Source organism: Wyeomyia smithii, chromosome 3 (assembly GCF_029784165.1).
Source record: "Wyeomyia smithii strain HCP4-BCI-WySm-NY-G18 chromosome 3, ASM2978416v1, whole genome shotgun sequence".
Lineage (NCBI taxonomy): Eukaryota > Metazoa > Arthropoda > Insecta > Diptera > Culicidae > Wyeomyia > Wyeomyia smithii.
In genome coordinates this window covers 262,149,158-262,164,419 of record NC_073696.1, presented here as the reverse complement: position 1 = coordinate 262,164,419, position 15,262 = coordinate 262,149,158, and the positions used below count along the sequence as shown (strand labels likewise).

The following is a 15,262-nucleotide window of genomic DNA, read 5'->3' as shown; positions in this document are numbered from 1 at the left end:
CACAAAAAATATCTTTTTTGACCGGAAGCCAGATCGATTATTTTTGTACTAGTTGGCCCGTAGTGGCTAGCCACTTTTAAAATGCATGTTGGACTAATAAATTTACTACAAATGCTGGAATTCATTCTAAAATGATTAACCTTTTTCAAAAAATCTAGCTTGGAATCAAGATTCAACTATGACAATTCGACATTTCGATGTAGATGGTCAACGCTAATTTTAACTTAACTGTTAACCTTAACTGTGAGAAACATCCTTCTGTCAGAATATCATGAAAACGCTTTGATTGATTGTGTATCTGAAAGCGAATCAAAAACTTCCCTCTCATACGGAGCCACTGCACAGAATTTTTCTTTCCATTACTAACCCGTTTTCGAAAAATTGTTTTTTAATAATTTATAAATTTTCGTTTGAACTGTAACTGTAACTTAAATAAGAGTCCAATTTTTCAACTGTATGATGTTACGTTTCAAGTAAAACTTACAAAACAAATAAAAACGAATGTAATTGTGAAAAAAGTAACGGTTTGCAAAATAGTTGTCTATGAGAAAATACCGAACTCCAGAAAACATTCACACGTGCAAAAGTTTGTCTCCGTACTTTTTGATAGTCAAAGCAAAGCCTAGAATAACATGATACTGACATCTTCTAATCATTATTGGGTAGATAAAATCACGCTGAGATACTCCGATATAACCTCACACATGATCAATTTCGCGCATGAAAACTCTGTCCCCCGCGTTCCATCATAGAGACGTTGTTCCTGGTTTTAAACCTGAAATTCGTGGTGCAAGCCTTAAATCTGTATGAGGGTGTCAACGGGAAACACACTCTTTTAGGCGGATTTCGGCATTTACGCGTTTTTTACGCGAATTTCAGATTCTACGCAGATTGTTTAGAAAAGTCTTTTTACGCGGTATGTTTTTAATAGTTGTTCATTTTCAAATTGCTTATTTAGAGAGTCCGATGAGTTTACTTAATCCAATTACTGAATATTCACTGATTTTGCCTAATCGTTTTATATTTTTCCTTGATATTGAGTTTGATTCGTAGGTAGAAATAATACTGCTGTTTATTGTTTTTCGATTTCATTTTCTAGCAGAAATGGTTAAAAAACTTTTAGCAAAGAAAGTTTATTTTTAACGCGAACTTCGGAATTTACGCGGTTTTTTACGCCGATTTCGGAATTTGTTTTGTCCTTCTTTTAACCCAAATTAACAAATGCATGGTTAATGGAAGGGTTTGCCTACTGTTAAATATATTCAGCGAATTTAAAGGACAGCAACTATGTTTGATTTTAGAAAAAAATCGAAAACTACATGGCGTTCAAACATCTGAAATAAAAACCGGTGATCAAATTTGACATCATGTTTCAAAAAAATGACAAATAGTGTAATCTTATTCTGTGATCCCCGTGGCTCTGTGGTTAGCGATGTCGGTCGGCAAGCTCTTCCACACGGTTGTGATGTTATCATGACTGGTGATATTTTCATATATCGGCAAGTGAATTATCACTTTATCCGTACAGTTTAAACGTCGGAGTATAGTTGAAGGATCACGTTGGAGCACACAGTATTTTGGTCTTGTTTTGAATAACCCATGTTGTACTTGACTTTTTCATAGTCGGGTACTGTCTTGTGCCGTCACTTAATAACCTAATTTTGATGAAGCTGTATGATGTTACAGGACTAATTGCATATATAACTATAGATTGACGTTCATAATCAACAAATATAGTGGTTTGGTTAATTTCAAATCTCTCTGACATGCTGAATATTTATGACACTACGTTCCTTTCACACCCCGAAATCATCTTCCTCTGTATTTAGCGAAACATTATATTTTTGGCGGTTTTTGTCGATGCAACTGGATCAGATTATTTACCCATGTGCGAATAATAACACGTGGGTCTAAAAAAGTTAAGACTCAGTTCACTCTGATTTCCTCACGCTTCAATCGGTCCGTCCCAGGCGAGAGGAGGTGTGTAGAGGACTAAATGCAATCAATGGTAATTTGTCGTCACGATAGGAGTGTTTGCGTTTCCACACACAAAAAAATAACAAACTTTGGTGTACTTCAGGCTCATAGTTTGCTAGGAAAGAAGGAAATTTTAGTAACTTGCGTTTGGCGTGTGCGTGACCACTGACAGCTTACAAAACTATATATATATATATATATATATATATATATATATATATATATATATATATATATATATATATATATATATATATATATATATATATATATATATATATATATATATATATATATATATATATATATATATATATATATATATATATATGTATGTATATATATATATATATATATATATATATATATATATATATATATATATATATATATATATATATATATATATATATATTCCGATTTAAAAAATAAATTTGCATTTTTCGACAAAAGCAGTCAATTTTATTTTTAATTTGGTACTGTCATCGTATTTCTCGGAAAATTTCCCGCAGGAAACAGAAAGTCCACTTTTGAACGCCTAAAACTCAATCAGTTTTCAATGGATTTGCTACATTCTTACACTGCCGCTCATAGCAAGTCCGTCCCATTTGCGTTTTGGTGCTGACGAGAAAACAGCAATTGAAAATCGTTACGCTTTGGGTGAAATTTGGCACTCAAATGCTTTTTCAATCAAGACCATCAACAGAATTTAGTACTGCAATGACAATCTAACACTTTTACATCATAAAATTTGTATAAACACCGAAATTTGACTAAAATTTGTTGAAAATCATAAGCTGGGACTCACATGCGATTACTTTTACGGTACGTAGCCAGAATGATAGCAAGTCAGTCCCATAGCCGGCTACGACCGGTGATGAAAAACAAACTGCAAATCAATGGCGGTGCTATAGCTTGCGTTTGGAATGAATCCATCGCTGGTCAATTCATAAATGACCTTCTCTCGTGCCTTATTAAACAAGTTTTTTTGTGAGAAGCATAACATAATGTACCAACTGCGCCGCTCAGAATAAAATTAAATTTTGTTGTTACAATTGATACTACTGATAAATTCGAAATCAGTGTAGGTAACTTATTCTAAATTTTCCTGAGAGCGGCCACACGTTCGTGACGGCGGACAGCTTCGACGTAGCAGTGGAAGCAAATATGAAAGAACAAATATAGCTTAGGAAAATGTTTGCTCCGTTAAAAAACAGATAAGTAGCGTACCAAAGTATTCGGTATGACTGACAAATTCTTCAAAACGAAATTCACGACAATAATGTTACAATTCTGGCCCACGTCTTTACACAAAATACGGATAAAATACGAAAAGTAGTATTTACTCAAGAATGCTTTAACTAACAATACAGTGACACACCTGAAGCGTTCATTGTCAACAACCAACAGCTGAAAGAAGCTACTGGTGGAAACTTTGTCTTGAAGAAAACATTGTACTATCAGCTAGAGCCACACGATGTAGAACGTGTAAAATTCAATCAAACCTCCTATCGAATATCACTTGGTACATCCAATTCTAAACCTGAAGACCATAAGTTGTGGTAAATATCACATTTTCCATAATCATTATTGGCTGAGGGGTTAAATTGCGAAGATTTTTGCAATGGGACCGACTTGCGATCACTTTTGCTATGGGACAAACCGACTTGCTATTTTTTTCATAGTTCCTCAGAACGAAGTATTCAAAAATATTTGTTCTATCGAAAGTAGACATAAAAAGGAATTGATTCCATAAATATACTCAAAATTGACAAAAATGCAATTGGGACGGACTTGCCATGAGCGGCAGTACAATAATCAATTAAAAATTGGCTACGCGTACACCGAAATGCGGAAAGTAGTGATTTTGTGATGCTAAATATTGTACTATTTAAAAATGTAGAGCCTTGTTGAACGCATATTTCGTTCAATCGGAGCTAAACATGGCCTACTCACCAGCGTAGTATACAACGGATTTGATTTTATAATCAATTTGTTGTTGTTTTATTCGCTTTAGTCCACAAAGGCACGCCTACCGAAAGTTTAACTCTCAGTAGTCACGTATAAAAGTCAGCATGCAGAAATTTAGTCTTCATTATATAAACGATTACTGCAGCAAGAGACTTGACGCGCAGCCGGCAGAGTAGCAGCTGATTTTAGCGCAACAAGGTTGAGTATGCGACTCATCCGATCGCAGCGTTCCACAGCAGACGGGCCACCCGACGGACTGAAGTACTGCACAGCATTGCTGAACATGTTCGGAAATGTTAGAAATTTTGTTCGGATCTGCCACGTCGCGTTTTCTGTCAGCCATACGCCCACTGCTAATAGCTGTGACTGTGCCAGTAGTGTTTAACATGATCTTTATACTTTGTTTGCTTGCTGGCAGTGTGAGCGGAGTAGAGAATAACAAGAGAACTTGAATCATCCCGTAAATGTAGATAAATGGCAATCCATAATCAACACTTGTCTTCAAATGAACACTTCTCTTTAAGGTTATCAATCAATCAGTAAAACAAAAGAGTTGAAAGAGAATTATCACTGAAATTTTTCGTTTCACACCATTAAATTAACCCCAATCGAGTGTCTTCCTAAACCTATTGCAAAACATACAATGACATAGGACAGACTGTCGTTATTCTACGGTTACCTTTGGGTCGTGTCTTATATACAACCTTCTAATTTTTTTCCTTCTTTGCAGTAGTGATGTCAGATTTTTTTTCTTTCACTAAATTTCCAAAATCAAATTTTCCAATCACAAGTTATGGGTTTTTCTCTCTTGATTTCTCACCGATATTGTTTTATTCTACGGCAATACTAATCTTAAAATATTTTTTTTTTAATTTTTTCGTAATAAGGGGCCATCCGCATACCACGTGGACAGATTTTTAACGATTTTGATCCCCCCCTCCCCCTCCGTGGACAACTGCCCATATAAATTTAAAAAAAAATGTATGGACCGTGGACATTAGGCAACCCCCCCCCCCACAAGCTGTCCACGTGGTATGTGGATGGCCCCTAATGGAATGAAAAAATATAAAAAGGAAATAAAAAAAATTTAGTTTTGCGCGATTAGTTTGAATGTGGAGCCCGTTGTTAAACTAGACGTCGAGGGTCATTTTTTAATTTGACTTTCTAAATAAGCAATGACAGTAAGTGATATACAAAAATTGACGTGATGATCTTTTTGCTGGAACAAAATTGACTCTTTGTTGAATATCTGTAAGAATTTAGGTTTTTTTTTTTTGATCTGGTACGTGATAACGAATCTAGTGAAATCCAGATGCATTATTACGCCAGATAAATCTGGACCTGCAACCTTGCTCATTCCCAAAAGATACAAATCAATCTAGAAAAAATTTTCTTGGAAACTGTATGTAGGAATTTCTTACTCGAATCACAAAGAATACCGTAAAACACGGTGGTGTGGCGGAAATATCTTTTAAACGATTCCTTTAAAATGTACTTTTCAGCATAAAAGATACTTCTACCTTGGTCCCTTTAGCGTTAGTTACTAGATCTAAACTAGATCACCCTCCCAGCTGGTCCCGAGGTACGATGCTGGCCTATCAAGCCAGCCGTCGTAGGTTCGAGTCTCGGCTCGGGAGAGACTGTTAGTCCCAGTAGGATCGTAGCGCTAGCCCCGCAATTGTTCTGTACACTTTACAGTTGGCTGCGAAGTTTGTGTATAATGAAACAGAAGTTCGAGTTCCGAATCGGAATTTAGCACCAAGGTTTGCTTTTTGCTAAACCCGATACAAAAAAAAATCAAGCAGTGTTCCGCGATGCTCTATAGGCTTTTATTACGAAAGAATGATATTTATTGTAACTAAAATCATATCAGATGTTTATCAACTCCACGCCAGCAGGAATTTAATTGATATTCGCGAGAGAAACTAGTGAACACTTTCAAAGTGTACAATTTTCTAGCTAGGAAATAATTATTTAACCAAATTAACGTAATCGATTTTAATGAGCAGTAAGTTTCTTTAACCACGAAGTAATCAATCTGTTATTCTGGTTTGTTTCATGAGCGTACTGCTGCCTTCGCTGGTATTAAGCCACTTACGTCTCTGTCGACTACTGTCTCCTCATATATTCTCACCTCTTTATCGTTATCACTAGTGATTGGATAACAAGCTACATTATAGAGCGTATCGATTCAAATAGTGCAAAAGAAACTGTCTATTACCGTAGCATAAGAATTCAGACAGCCGTCCAGCCGAACGTGGAAAGAGACATGTAGGTAAGTAAGCCTTCGACAATAGCAGGGCCAGCGAAGTCAGCCGCAGCACCTTCACTTCACGCGTTACGTGAGCTATTGTTTGTTTGGTTCCACATTCGGATTAACATTTTATGCGCTTCATCATAGCGCGACGGTTACGAATGACGCTTCTTGGGTGGCTGCCTGCAGTTTTGACGTGGCTGTAATAAATTTCTCACCACATATGTACATCCGTACGTGCTCAGTGCACGATAGGCTGATTCGATATGCAGAATCAGTGCGTGGTTAATGTTGAACAACAGTAAACCTGCAGCTTATTTTGACGTCAAAATTTTACTTAGAAAATGCAGGAAATATTGAACCATTCTAATGTCTTTGTGCCTGGGCTTCAGCGTGACCGGAAGGGTGAAAGCAACACTTTTCCACATCAAAAACAATGTCACCTCAACAGTAGGTTTAGGTAAGACAGAAACTGGCCAGTTATCGATTCGTGGTATTTGACCTATTCTTGTGAAGTGACTACCACTTTGCAGGTGCATACTAAATCTGTAAATTTCCTATATATGGCTTCAATAGCAGGTCTCCTGGTAATTGCGAATGGCTACTAGCCATCGTCGTCAAAAGGAAAAGCTCATTTTAAAATTCGCCACGTAAGTCGAACCAGCGGCGGTGACGATTGTGTTACTTTTAAGTAGGTAATCCTCTTTGCACGCTGATGAGTAAATGTCAGTGGATTCGTATAACTTTGAAATTCTCCAGTATCAATCTCACACCTCTAATTTGTTGAAAAATGTTGTGAACCACACCGTGCAACCGATTGCGTACTTTAGGTAACTGAGTTTAGGATTATCTTCAGCAGATCATCAGAATCGATTTTTTTTTGAACGTAACAATAAATTTGATGCTACGCTGGGCTGATACGTATCTTCACCGAATTGCATGGTTACATCATAATGTCATAACATGATGGAATAATTCAGTGCAATTCAATTTCAACTTCATTTGCAAAATTACTCCCAGCGAAACTTAAGTGGAACGACTGCACACATGCGCGGTGATGAGCCTGAAACGCACAATTAACACCATTTGCGGTTTCTAATGTATGACATTTCCGAAAACTAGGTATGTCGAACGCTGATGGACACCGCCAGTGGTGGGGACACAGCCATTTTCGGTTCGACTCATCTTGAGCCGATGCTGACGGTAGCTGCCTGAACCGAACCGATTCGGATCGCGTTTAATTCGAGCTGTTACGCGAAAACAATTTCACCCGCTCTCACTCACTGTCTGGCCGAATAAATGCATGCCCACTGGAAGCCGTGCTTAGAGAGAGATAGAGAAAAAAAAAACACTCCAGTCTATGGCGCGGCGCGTTTGTTTGCTGTTGTATGCATGCGGAATCGGCAAACAAAGATTAAATTTTTGCAACACAGGAAAATTTCCAAACTGTAATAACATGAAACGCCATCGCTGGCCCACCGCAGCCCCCTCCCCGCTGCACACGCGCCAGCGTTTGAAGGAAGCGCTGTTGCACGAATTCGAACGTCTCGAAGCGTCTCTCGCTGGCTGGTTGGTGTGTTGTTTAACGCCATTTCGGCATTACATCAGACTTTTATCGAAAGTTGTAGTCGCGGCTAATGAAATATAAAGAGCCAGGAGAAGCGATGCATTGTAAAGAGTGAAACATAATTAGGACGAGCACTGAGCTGTCAGCTCAGTTACCAATAGCTGCACAAGCGAAACGAAAGGGCTTAGCTAAGAAATGGTTTGCTACAGGAATAGGTGCGAGATTGGGTATAAGCTCGATGTACCTACTAAATTTGCTCAACGACTAATTTTGTAATTTTATGGTGCAACAGTATTAATGAAATGTCTGGTCAAAAACGGTTGATTGCAGAATAATAACCAGCATGAATTTGTTTCCTCTTATTAACCTTGCAACAAGTTTTATCTTTTGAGACCTCAAAATGCGTGTATGAGTTTCAACGATGAACAAATTATCCTATCTCCAGGTTTCAGCGTGCGTGAATAACCGTCGATATTCCCTCCCTATTATTCGTTTACTTCCACCACAACCTAGCTATAACCTAGCTAATGAGCTAATTATCTCCGTCGAATGCTGTAAAGACTTCATTACCTAAACGGTACGCACAATCGTGCAGGTCGCGTGCCACCACGGCCTCTGCTGAAGGAATGAAACAACGGTTTCTGAATTGACTCAGCACAAAACGAGGTTTTACAGCTTAACACTGGCTACTCTCGGCCTTCGCGCAACCTGCCATCGCTCGCAGTGATCATCAATCATCTACACATATTGTCCTACCGTGGGTTGTTTTCCTCTCCAAAGATCCGTTATTGAACACCAGCTGACTACGGCTCTGACGCTACACTCAAATTTATCAGTTGAAAATCAAGCTGAAACAGCCGACACTGTACGTGATTTTTCCCAATCATTACCGATTTGAAGTGGTTGTTGAAGCTGATTGTTATTATGTTTTAAGCACGCCTCTTCTAAACCTCGCTGACTCATTAGAAATACTTAGGGGCCATCCACATACAACGTGGACAGATTTTTAACGATTTTGACCCCCCCTCCCTCTCCGTGGACAACTGCCCATATAAATTCTAAAAAAAATTGTATGAACCGTGGACATTACCCCCCCCCCCCCCCAAAGCTGTCCACGTGGTATGTGGATGGCCCCTTAGCCGCATTGCAGTAAATACAAAGTACAAATTTTCGAACCATAAATGACTTTTCCAGTCGATCTTAATCTTGTCAAGCATTATATATTTCATCCGCTATGAACCAACCTAATTTTGTATCCATACTAATTAGGCTTTTGTTTTGTTTTTTTTTCATTTCAGTTTAAAATTCAATTTGACGACTCGCTAACCTCGACCTTTGAGTATCCATCGGAAACGTCGCTGCTGGAGGCGAACGGTTTCGGGGACGATTCGACCATCGGTGCCAACGGGCTGGGGCTGACGGATGCGGGCAGCGGTCAGCCTGCCAGCGGTGGTGCAGAAGGCGCCGGAGAAGGAGGGGCTGGAGATGGTGGTGGCGGTGGCGGTATTTCCTTCGGGGATAATGGCTTACTATCGCACAAGAACAACCTGCTTTCGTCGATGCCACTGGGTAAGTGTCCTACGTAAGAATTGATCCCACATCTTCTGTTCCTTTCCGTTGTTTCATTTTCCTTTTATATCAGTAGAAAATCAAAACCAATCGATCATTGTGTAGCTCACGAAAACGGTAGTTCATCTCTAGTGCTACTCAATGTTTGTGTGTATATGCTAATGTTTATTAAGAAATACCTTTTTAGAATGGGCCTCTTTCGTCGTATGAGGTTTTTATGCCCGTTTCATCAAATCTTCAAAGGATGACTAGTTCTAGGCTCCCTTTTAATGTATGAGTCTTCTCCTCCAAGTTAACCAGGAAACCTACATTTTTACTTGAATTTTGATTTGCGGAACAAAATACGCTACATTGCACCTTTTTAGTACAGGTATTCCTCGTTATAACGTAACCTTTTTTCAACGTTATATTGGATTTACATTATATAGAATCGTGATTTTTTTTTTGTAAATGGTAAATTACCATTTTGAACATGATTCACAATTTTAGGGTACCGTTCTCTTTATTATTTTTACTTTTTCGCAGTCTTTTAATTTCTTGCATTTCCTTAATTTTTTGAACATTTTTTGGAATTTTTGACATTTGCTAAACCTTTTTTTAATGCCTAATGTTTTTCAAAAGGTTTGACATACTTTTAATATTTTTCATATTTTTATCTCTTTCATGCAATTTTCGTATGTTTTAACATATGTTCGACAAAGTTTTGATTGCATACAAATTTGTCATATTTTTGTCATTTTGACTCAATTTTAACATACATTATACAGGTCGGACTCGATTATCTAGAGTTTTGAGAAATATTTCACTTCGAATAACCGAAATCTCCAAATAATCGAGCCGTATTTTTGTGTAGATTTTTCGTTTTTTATCAAAAACAATCAGTTTTTCAACACGGATTTTTGAACTAACGCGATACCGCGGTAATTCAAAAAAAATTTCGCGGATTTTCGAATTACCGTGGGTTGATAAAAAACGTCTAAGTGTTTTTTTTTTAAGTTTAGGACTTAGTCAAAAAATAGCCCTCTGCCCTCCGAAAGATCCGAAAAGACCATCAAAAAGGACTATTTTGAATGATCGTAGAGCGGCTCGGGTTTTTTCTAATGCCTTTCTTGGTGGTTTGCTTTACGCGAATTTTTGAATTAACGCGGTTTTTTACGCGGATTATTGAATTAATGCGAATGTTTGTATTATTGCGGTTTTTTACGCGGATTTTCGAATTGACGCGATTTTTTAACAAGGTATGTACTGCCCATAAAAGCATAAGAGTCCCATATGACTTTTAGGCAAATTCAAGTTTATTCCGTCAATGTATCTAATTTTGCTCAAGTTTCCATATGGCTTGATGAAATTTTAAAGTTTGTTCTGAAAATTACTGGAAAAATACCAAACCTTGCCTGTCCCATATTGAAAATAAAGGCATACGAGTCCCATCCTAAGTATATATTCAAATAACTTTAAAAACATCATTTCACATTTGTATCAGTTAAAAGAAAAGTGTTCACATCGAAATATCATTGACTTGAAACATTTAAAACACAGTTTATGTTTGCAAAGTTCTATTAAAAATAAGCTAGAGACAAAAAACTGATCAAAACTCATGTCTATTTTCGAAAAAAAATCGAAAGATAAAATGAAGGTTTTATGGAAACTGTTTCCAGAAATCCTTCTTAATATCTGGGATGTGTGGAAGTAAAGTGATCAGGAGTGTGACCTAACAGTCTGCATAAATTTCTTGTGGGCTTTTTTAGGAATTTCATTGTAGACTCTATGTAGAACGAGCTTTCGTCTATCAGCTGTGATTGCTCTGAGATAAAAACATGCACTGATTTATGTTGCTATCCGTTGAAACCAAATCGCTGTAATGCAATTCGTAAAATGTTGGAGTGAAATAAACTGTTCACATGACAGACACAATAAGGAATATTGATAAATATCTTGGCCGTCTTAGAATGCGTGGAGACTGATATGCTTTTATTTTTCGTGTATAGAGAGAAAATAAAGGCAAACGACTCCCATCATTTATTTCCAAGCCTGGAATTCATGCAAAAGTTCTTAGAACTCATGGAAATATAAAATGTTCCACCTCATGAACATACAGTTGAATAAAACATACTTTTAGTTAAATCATAGTTATTTTATTATAAATTCAAATTTAGAACTTCATTTGCAATTTTCTAAATTGTGAGCATTTCCATATGGGACTCTTATGCTTTTATGGGCAGTGTATGCCCCGCGTAAAAAAAAATTGACAGTAATCGCTAAATACGCCGACATAAAATATAAAAATACCAATGATTGTCGAATAAAAAAAATTAATCATAATGAGGCGAATCAATCTATTATCTCTTTAAACGCAGCATATAACGCAAAATACTATATTAAATATGGCATTTCTATTCAACCTGAGGACAAACTTCATGAATGTAAACAAAATTCGAAATTGAAAGAAAAAAGAAGACTCCGGATAATCGTGACAATTTTCTCCGTTTCTTCGGGCCCCGACTAATCGAACCTTCGAATAATCGTGCCTCCGAGAAATCGAGTCCGATTTGTATACCTACATATTTTTTGACATTTTTTACACTTTTCGAACTAATATAGAGACTTTTTGCGACGAAATTTTGGACTTATTTCAACTTATTTTTGATATATTAATGGAACTTTTTCAACATGTTATTGATATGTTTGAAATATTTTTAATGTATTTTTGGTTTTTGCGCAATCACGGAAATTTCCAAATCGGGTGGTATTTGGCCAAATTGGCTATTTTCCAGAAAATTGTGTCCGGAGTCAATTTAAGACTTTTGTGATAACTCAGGTTACGGAAACACCCGCATTTGGAGCAGGGGCGACTCGTGGCTTTTGAATCTGCCTTGTCCATGTCCGCGTAATCATGCAAGTCATTTTAGTCGCTACTATTTGAAAGTGAAACTAAAAACCAATAAAATATTGATACAAATTTGCGTCTGAAATATATTTTTTGCCTGGCGTCCCAGTGTGCAATGCACAGGTTGCACCTATGAACGAGTCGCCCTGATTTGGAGTTATCCGTTATTTTGTGCTATTTTCCAGAGAGCGGATGTCGCCATCTTAGAATTGAAAAAGACATGTGGAGTCAATTTATCATTATAGTTCCGGAAATAATCATATGTAGTGGTGTTCGGCTGTTCTCCAGAAACCGGAAATCGCTATCTTGAAATTCAAAATGGTGTCCAGGGTCAATATTAGGCGTCTGTGCATCATCCCGATTTCGGAAATATCCGTGTTGGTGATATTCGGCAGCTTTATGCTATTTTCCAGTGAGCAGACGTCGCCATCTTAAAACTCAAAATGAAATGTGGAGTCAATTTCTGCCCTCTAGGCATCATTCTGGTTCCGGAAATACACATACCGTGAGGTATGCGTTCATTTTAGGCTATTTTTCCAGAGACCGTAAGCCGTCATCTTTGATTCCAAAATGGCATGTGGCGTCAATTTCTGACCTCTGCGTCTTATTCTGATTCCGAAAATATGGGTGGTATTTCGTCATTGTCGGCTGTTTAAAAAATGGTTTCAATATGTGTTTCATTTTTCTGGGATCACCTTCCCCCTCCTAAGTCGGGAGGGCTGTCGAACCACCATAAAAATATTTGTTGTCCCCAAAAACCTCCATTTGTCTAATTTGGTTCCATTTGCTCGATTAGTTCTCGAGTTATGCAAAAAATTTGTTTCATTTGTATAGGAACTCCCCCTTCCAGAAAAGGGAGGGGTGTCAAACTATCATAGAAATATTTTCTGCTCTCGACAATATCTACATACAAAATTTGGTTTCATTTGCTTGATTAGAATGAGTCACAAGAATGAGTTATGCAGAAATTTGCATGATATGTATGTATGTATTTGTATCTGGGTATAATTCTGATTCCGGATAGACCGATATTGGGTGGTATTAAGCCATTTTCAGCTGTTTTTCATAAACCAGGCCTCTATCTAGGATTCACAAATACCGTCTGTAATCAATATTTGGCTGCTGTACATCATTCCGATCATTTTGAACTGTTTCCCGGAAAATTGGTTGACATATGTTTTTTATTTGCATGGGAGACCCCTCCTCCTCTTTAAACTATGGCGGAGTGTCAAACCATCATAGAAACACTTTTTACCCTCAAAACCTTACAAATGTCAAATTTGGTTCCATTTGCCTTATTAGTTACCGAGTTATGCAGGAATTAGTGTTCGATTTGTGTAGGAGCCCTCCATTCCAGAAGAGGGGAGCATGTCGAACCTTCATAAAAATAACTATTGCTCCCAATACCTTTACATGCCAAGTTTGGTTTCATTTATTTGATTAGTTATGCATTAATGTTAAAATTACAAACCCTTGTGACTAAATAAACAATATTTTATAAAAAAAATAGTTCTTGAGTTGGGCAAGAATTTTTGCTTTATTTGTATGGGAGCCCTCCCTTCCAGAAAAGAAAGGGGCGTAGAGCCTCCATGAAAATATTTCTTTGCTTCCAAAAACATCCACACGCCAAATTTGATCCCATTTGTTTGATTAGTTCTCGGGTTGCAGAGCTTCGTGTTACATTTGTAAGGTTCCTTCCTTCCAGAGAAGGGGAAGGTGTAAAACTACCACAAAAATAACTCTTCCTCCCGAAAACATCGACACGCCAAATTTGGTTCCATTTGTTTGATTAGTTCTCGAGTTATACAGATATTTATGGTTTGTATCTGTATGAGAGCCCTCCCTTCCAGGGGAAGGAGGGGTGTCAAACTACCACAGAAATATTTTTTACTCCTAAAAACCTTCACTTGCCGAATGTGGCTCCGTTTGTGTAATTAGTTCTCGAATTATGAGAAATTTAGGCTTCATTTGTAAGGGCCCCTCCTTTTCAGAAATGGGAAGGGTGCCAAACCACCATATAAAAGTTAATTACCCTCAAAAACTTCCACATACCAAACTTGGTTTCATTTGCTTAATTGATTCTTGAGTTGGGCAGAAATTTGTGTTTCATTTGTATGGGTCCCTCCCTTCCAGAGCAAGTAGGGGTGCCAAATTATCACAGAAATATTTCTTGCTCACAAAAACCTCCACATACCTAATTTGATTTCTTTTGCTTAATTGGTTCTTGAGTTGCACAGAAATTTGTATTTCATTTGTATGTGACCCCTCTCATCCAGAGGAGGGAGGAGTCTCAAACCATCATAGGAACCTCTTCCGGTCCCAAAAACTCATACGTACAAATTTTCACGTCGATCGGTTCAGTAGTTCCCAAGTCTATATAGATCAGACAGACAGGACAGCATTTTTATATGTTTAGATTTGAAAGTTTTTTGACATATTCTATGCATATACTTGATGCATCATGGGCATATTTTGGGCATATTTCCGACATATTTCGGCTCATTTTTTTAAATATTTTTGACAATTTCCGGTAGATGTTTGATGAATTTTTAGCATAGGTATTTAAACATATTTTTTACATATATGTTAAGTTATAGTTATGTATCGGTATATTATTGACACCACTTTGATAAATTTTGGACACATTGTTCGAACATATCTGACGATTGTTACCATTTTTTTGACTGATTTCAAAAGTACTTTTTAACGTATTTTCCTAATTATTTTTTGACAATTATCAGACAAAATATTCATACATTTATTTTGGCACTTATTTTAGAAATATCCCTGACATATTTTGGGCATATTTTTGACATATGTTTGAATATATAAATTTTCGACAATTTCGACAGATTTAGCATTTACGAGAGGAACTTGCACCCTCAAGGTTGCAGAGCCCGGTTTAATAAGCGAATGATTTTAAATCTTAGAAGATTCAGACCATTCAGTCAGAGAAACTTACGCATGGGTTGATTCTCAGGCTCTTCCATCCCTCCTTTGAGCCTTCCCTCACGGTAAATTAAAAAAGAAGTTAAAT

General features: G+C 37.2%; 1 protein-coding gene across 10 annotated transcripts in view; it reads left to right on the top strand.

Annotated features, from left to right (window-relative positions):
* Positions 1 to 15,262, top strand: part of LOC129732272 (serine-rich adhesin for platelets) — a 110,080-nt gene that overhangs the window by 69,069 nt on the left and 25,749 nt on the right. For all 10 annotated transcript variants that reach the window (XM_055692995.1, XM_055692994.1, XM_055692999.1 and 7 more), the window contains one exon: positions 9,068 to 9,338. In XM_055692995.1, coding sequence (XP_055548970.1) covers positions 9,068 to 9,338 — 271 coding nt within the window. The remainder of the gene's footprint in view (positions 1 to 9,067; positions 9,339 to 15,262) is intronic.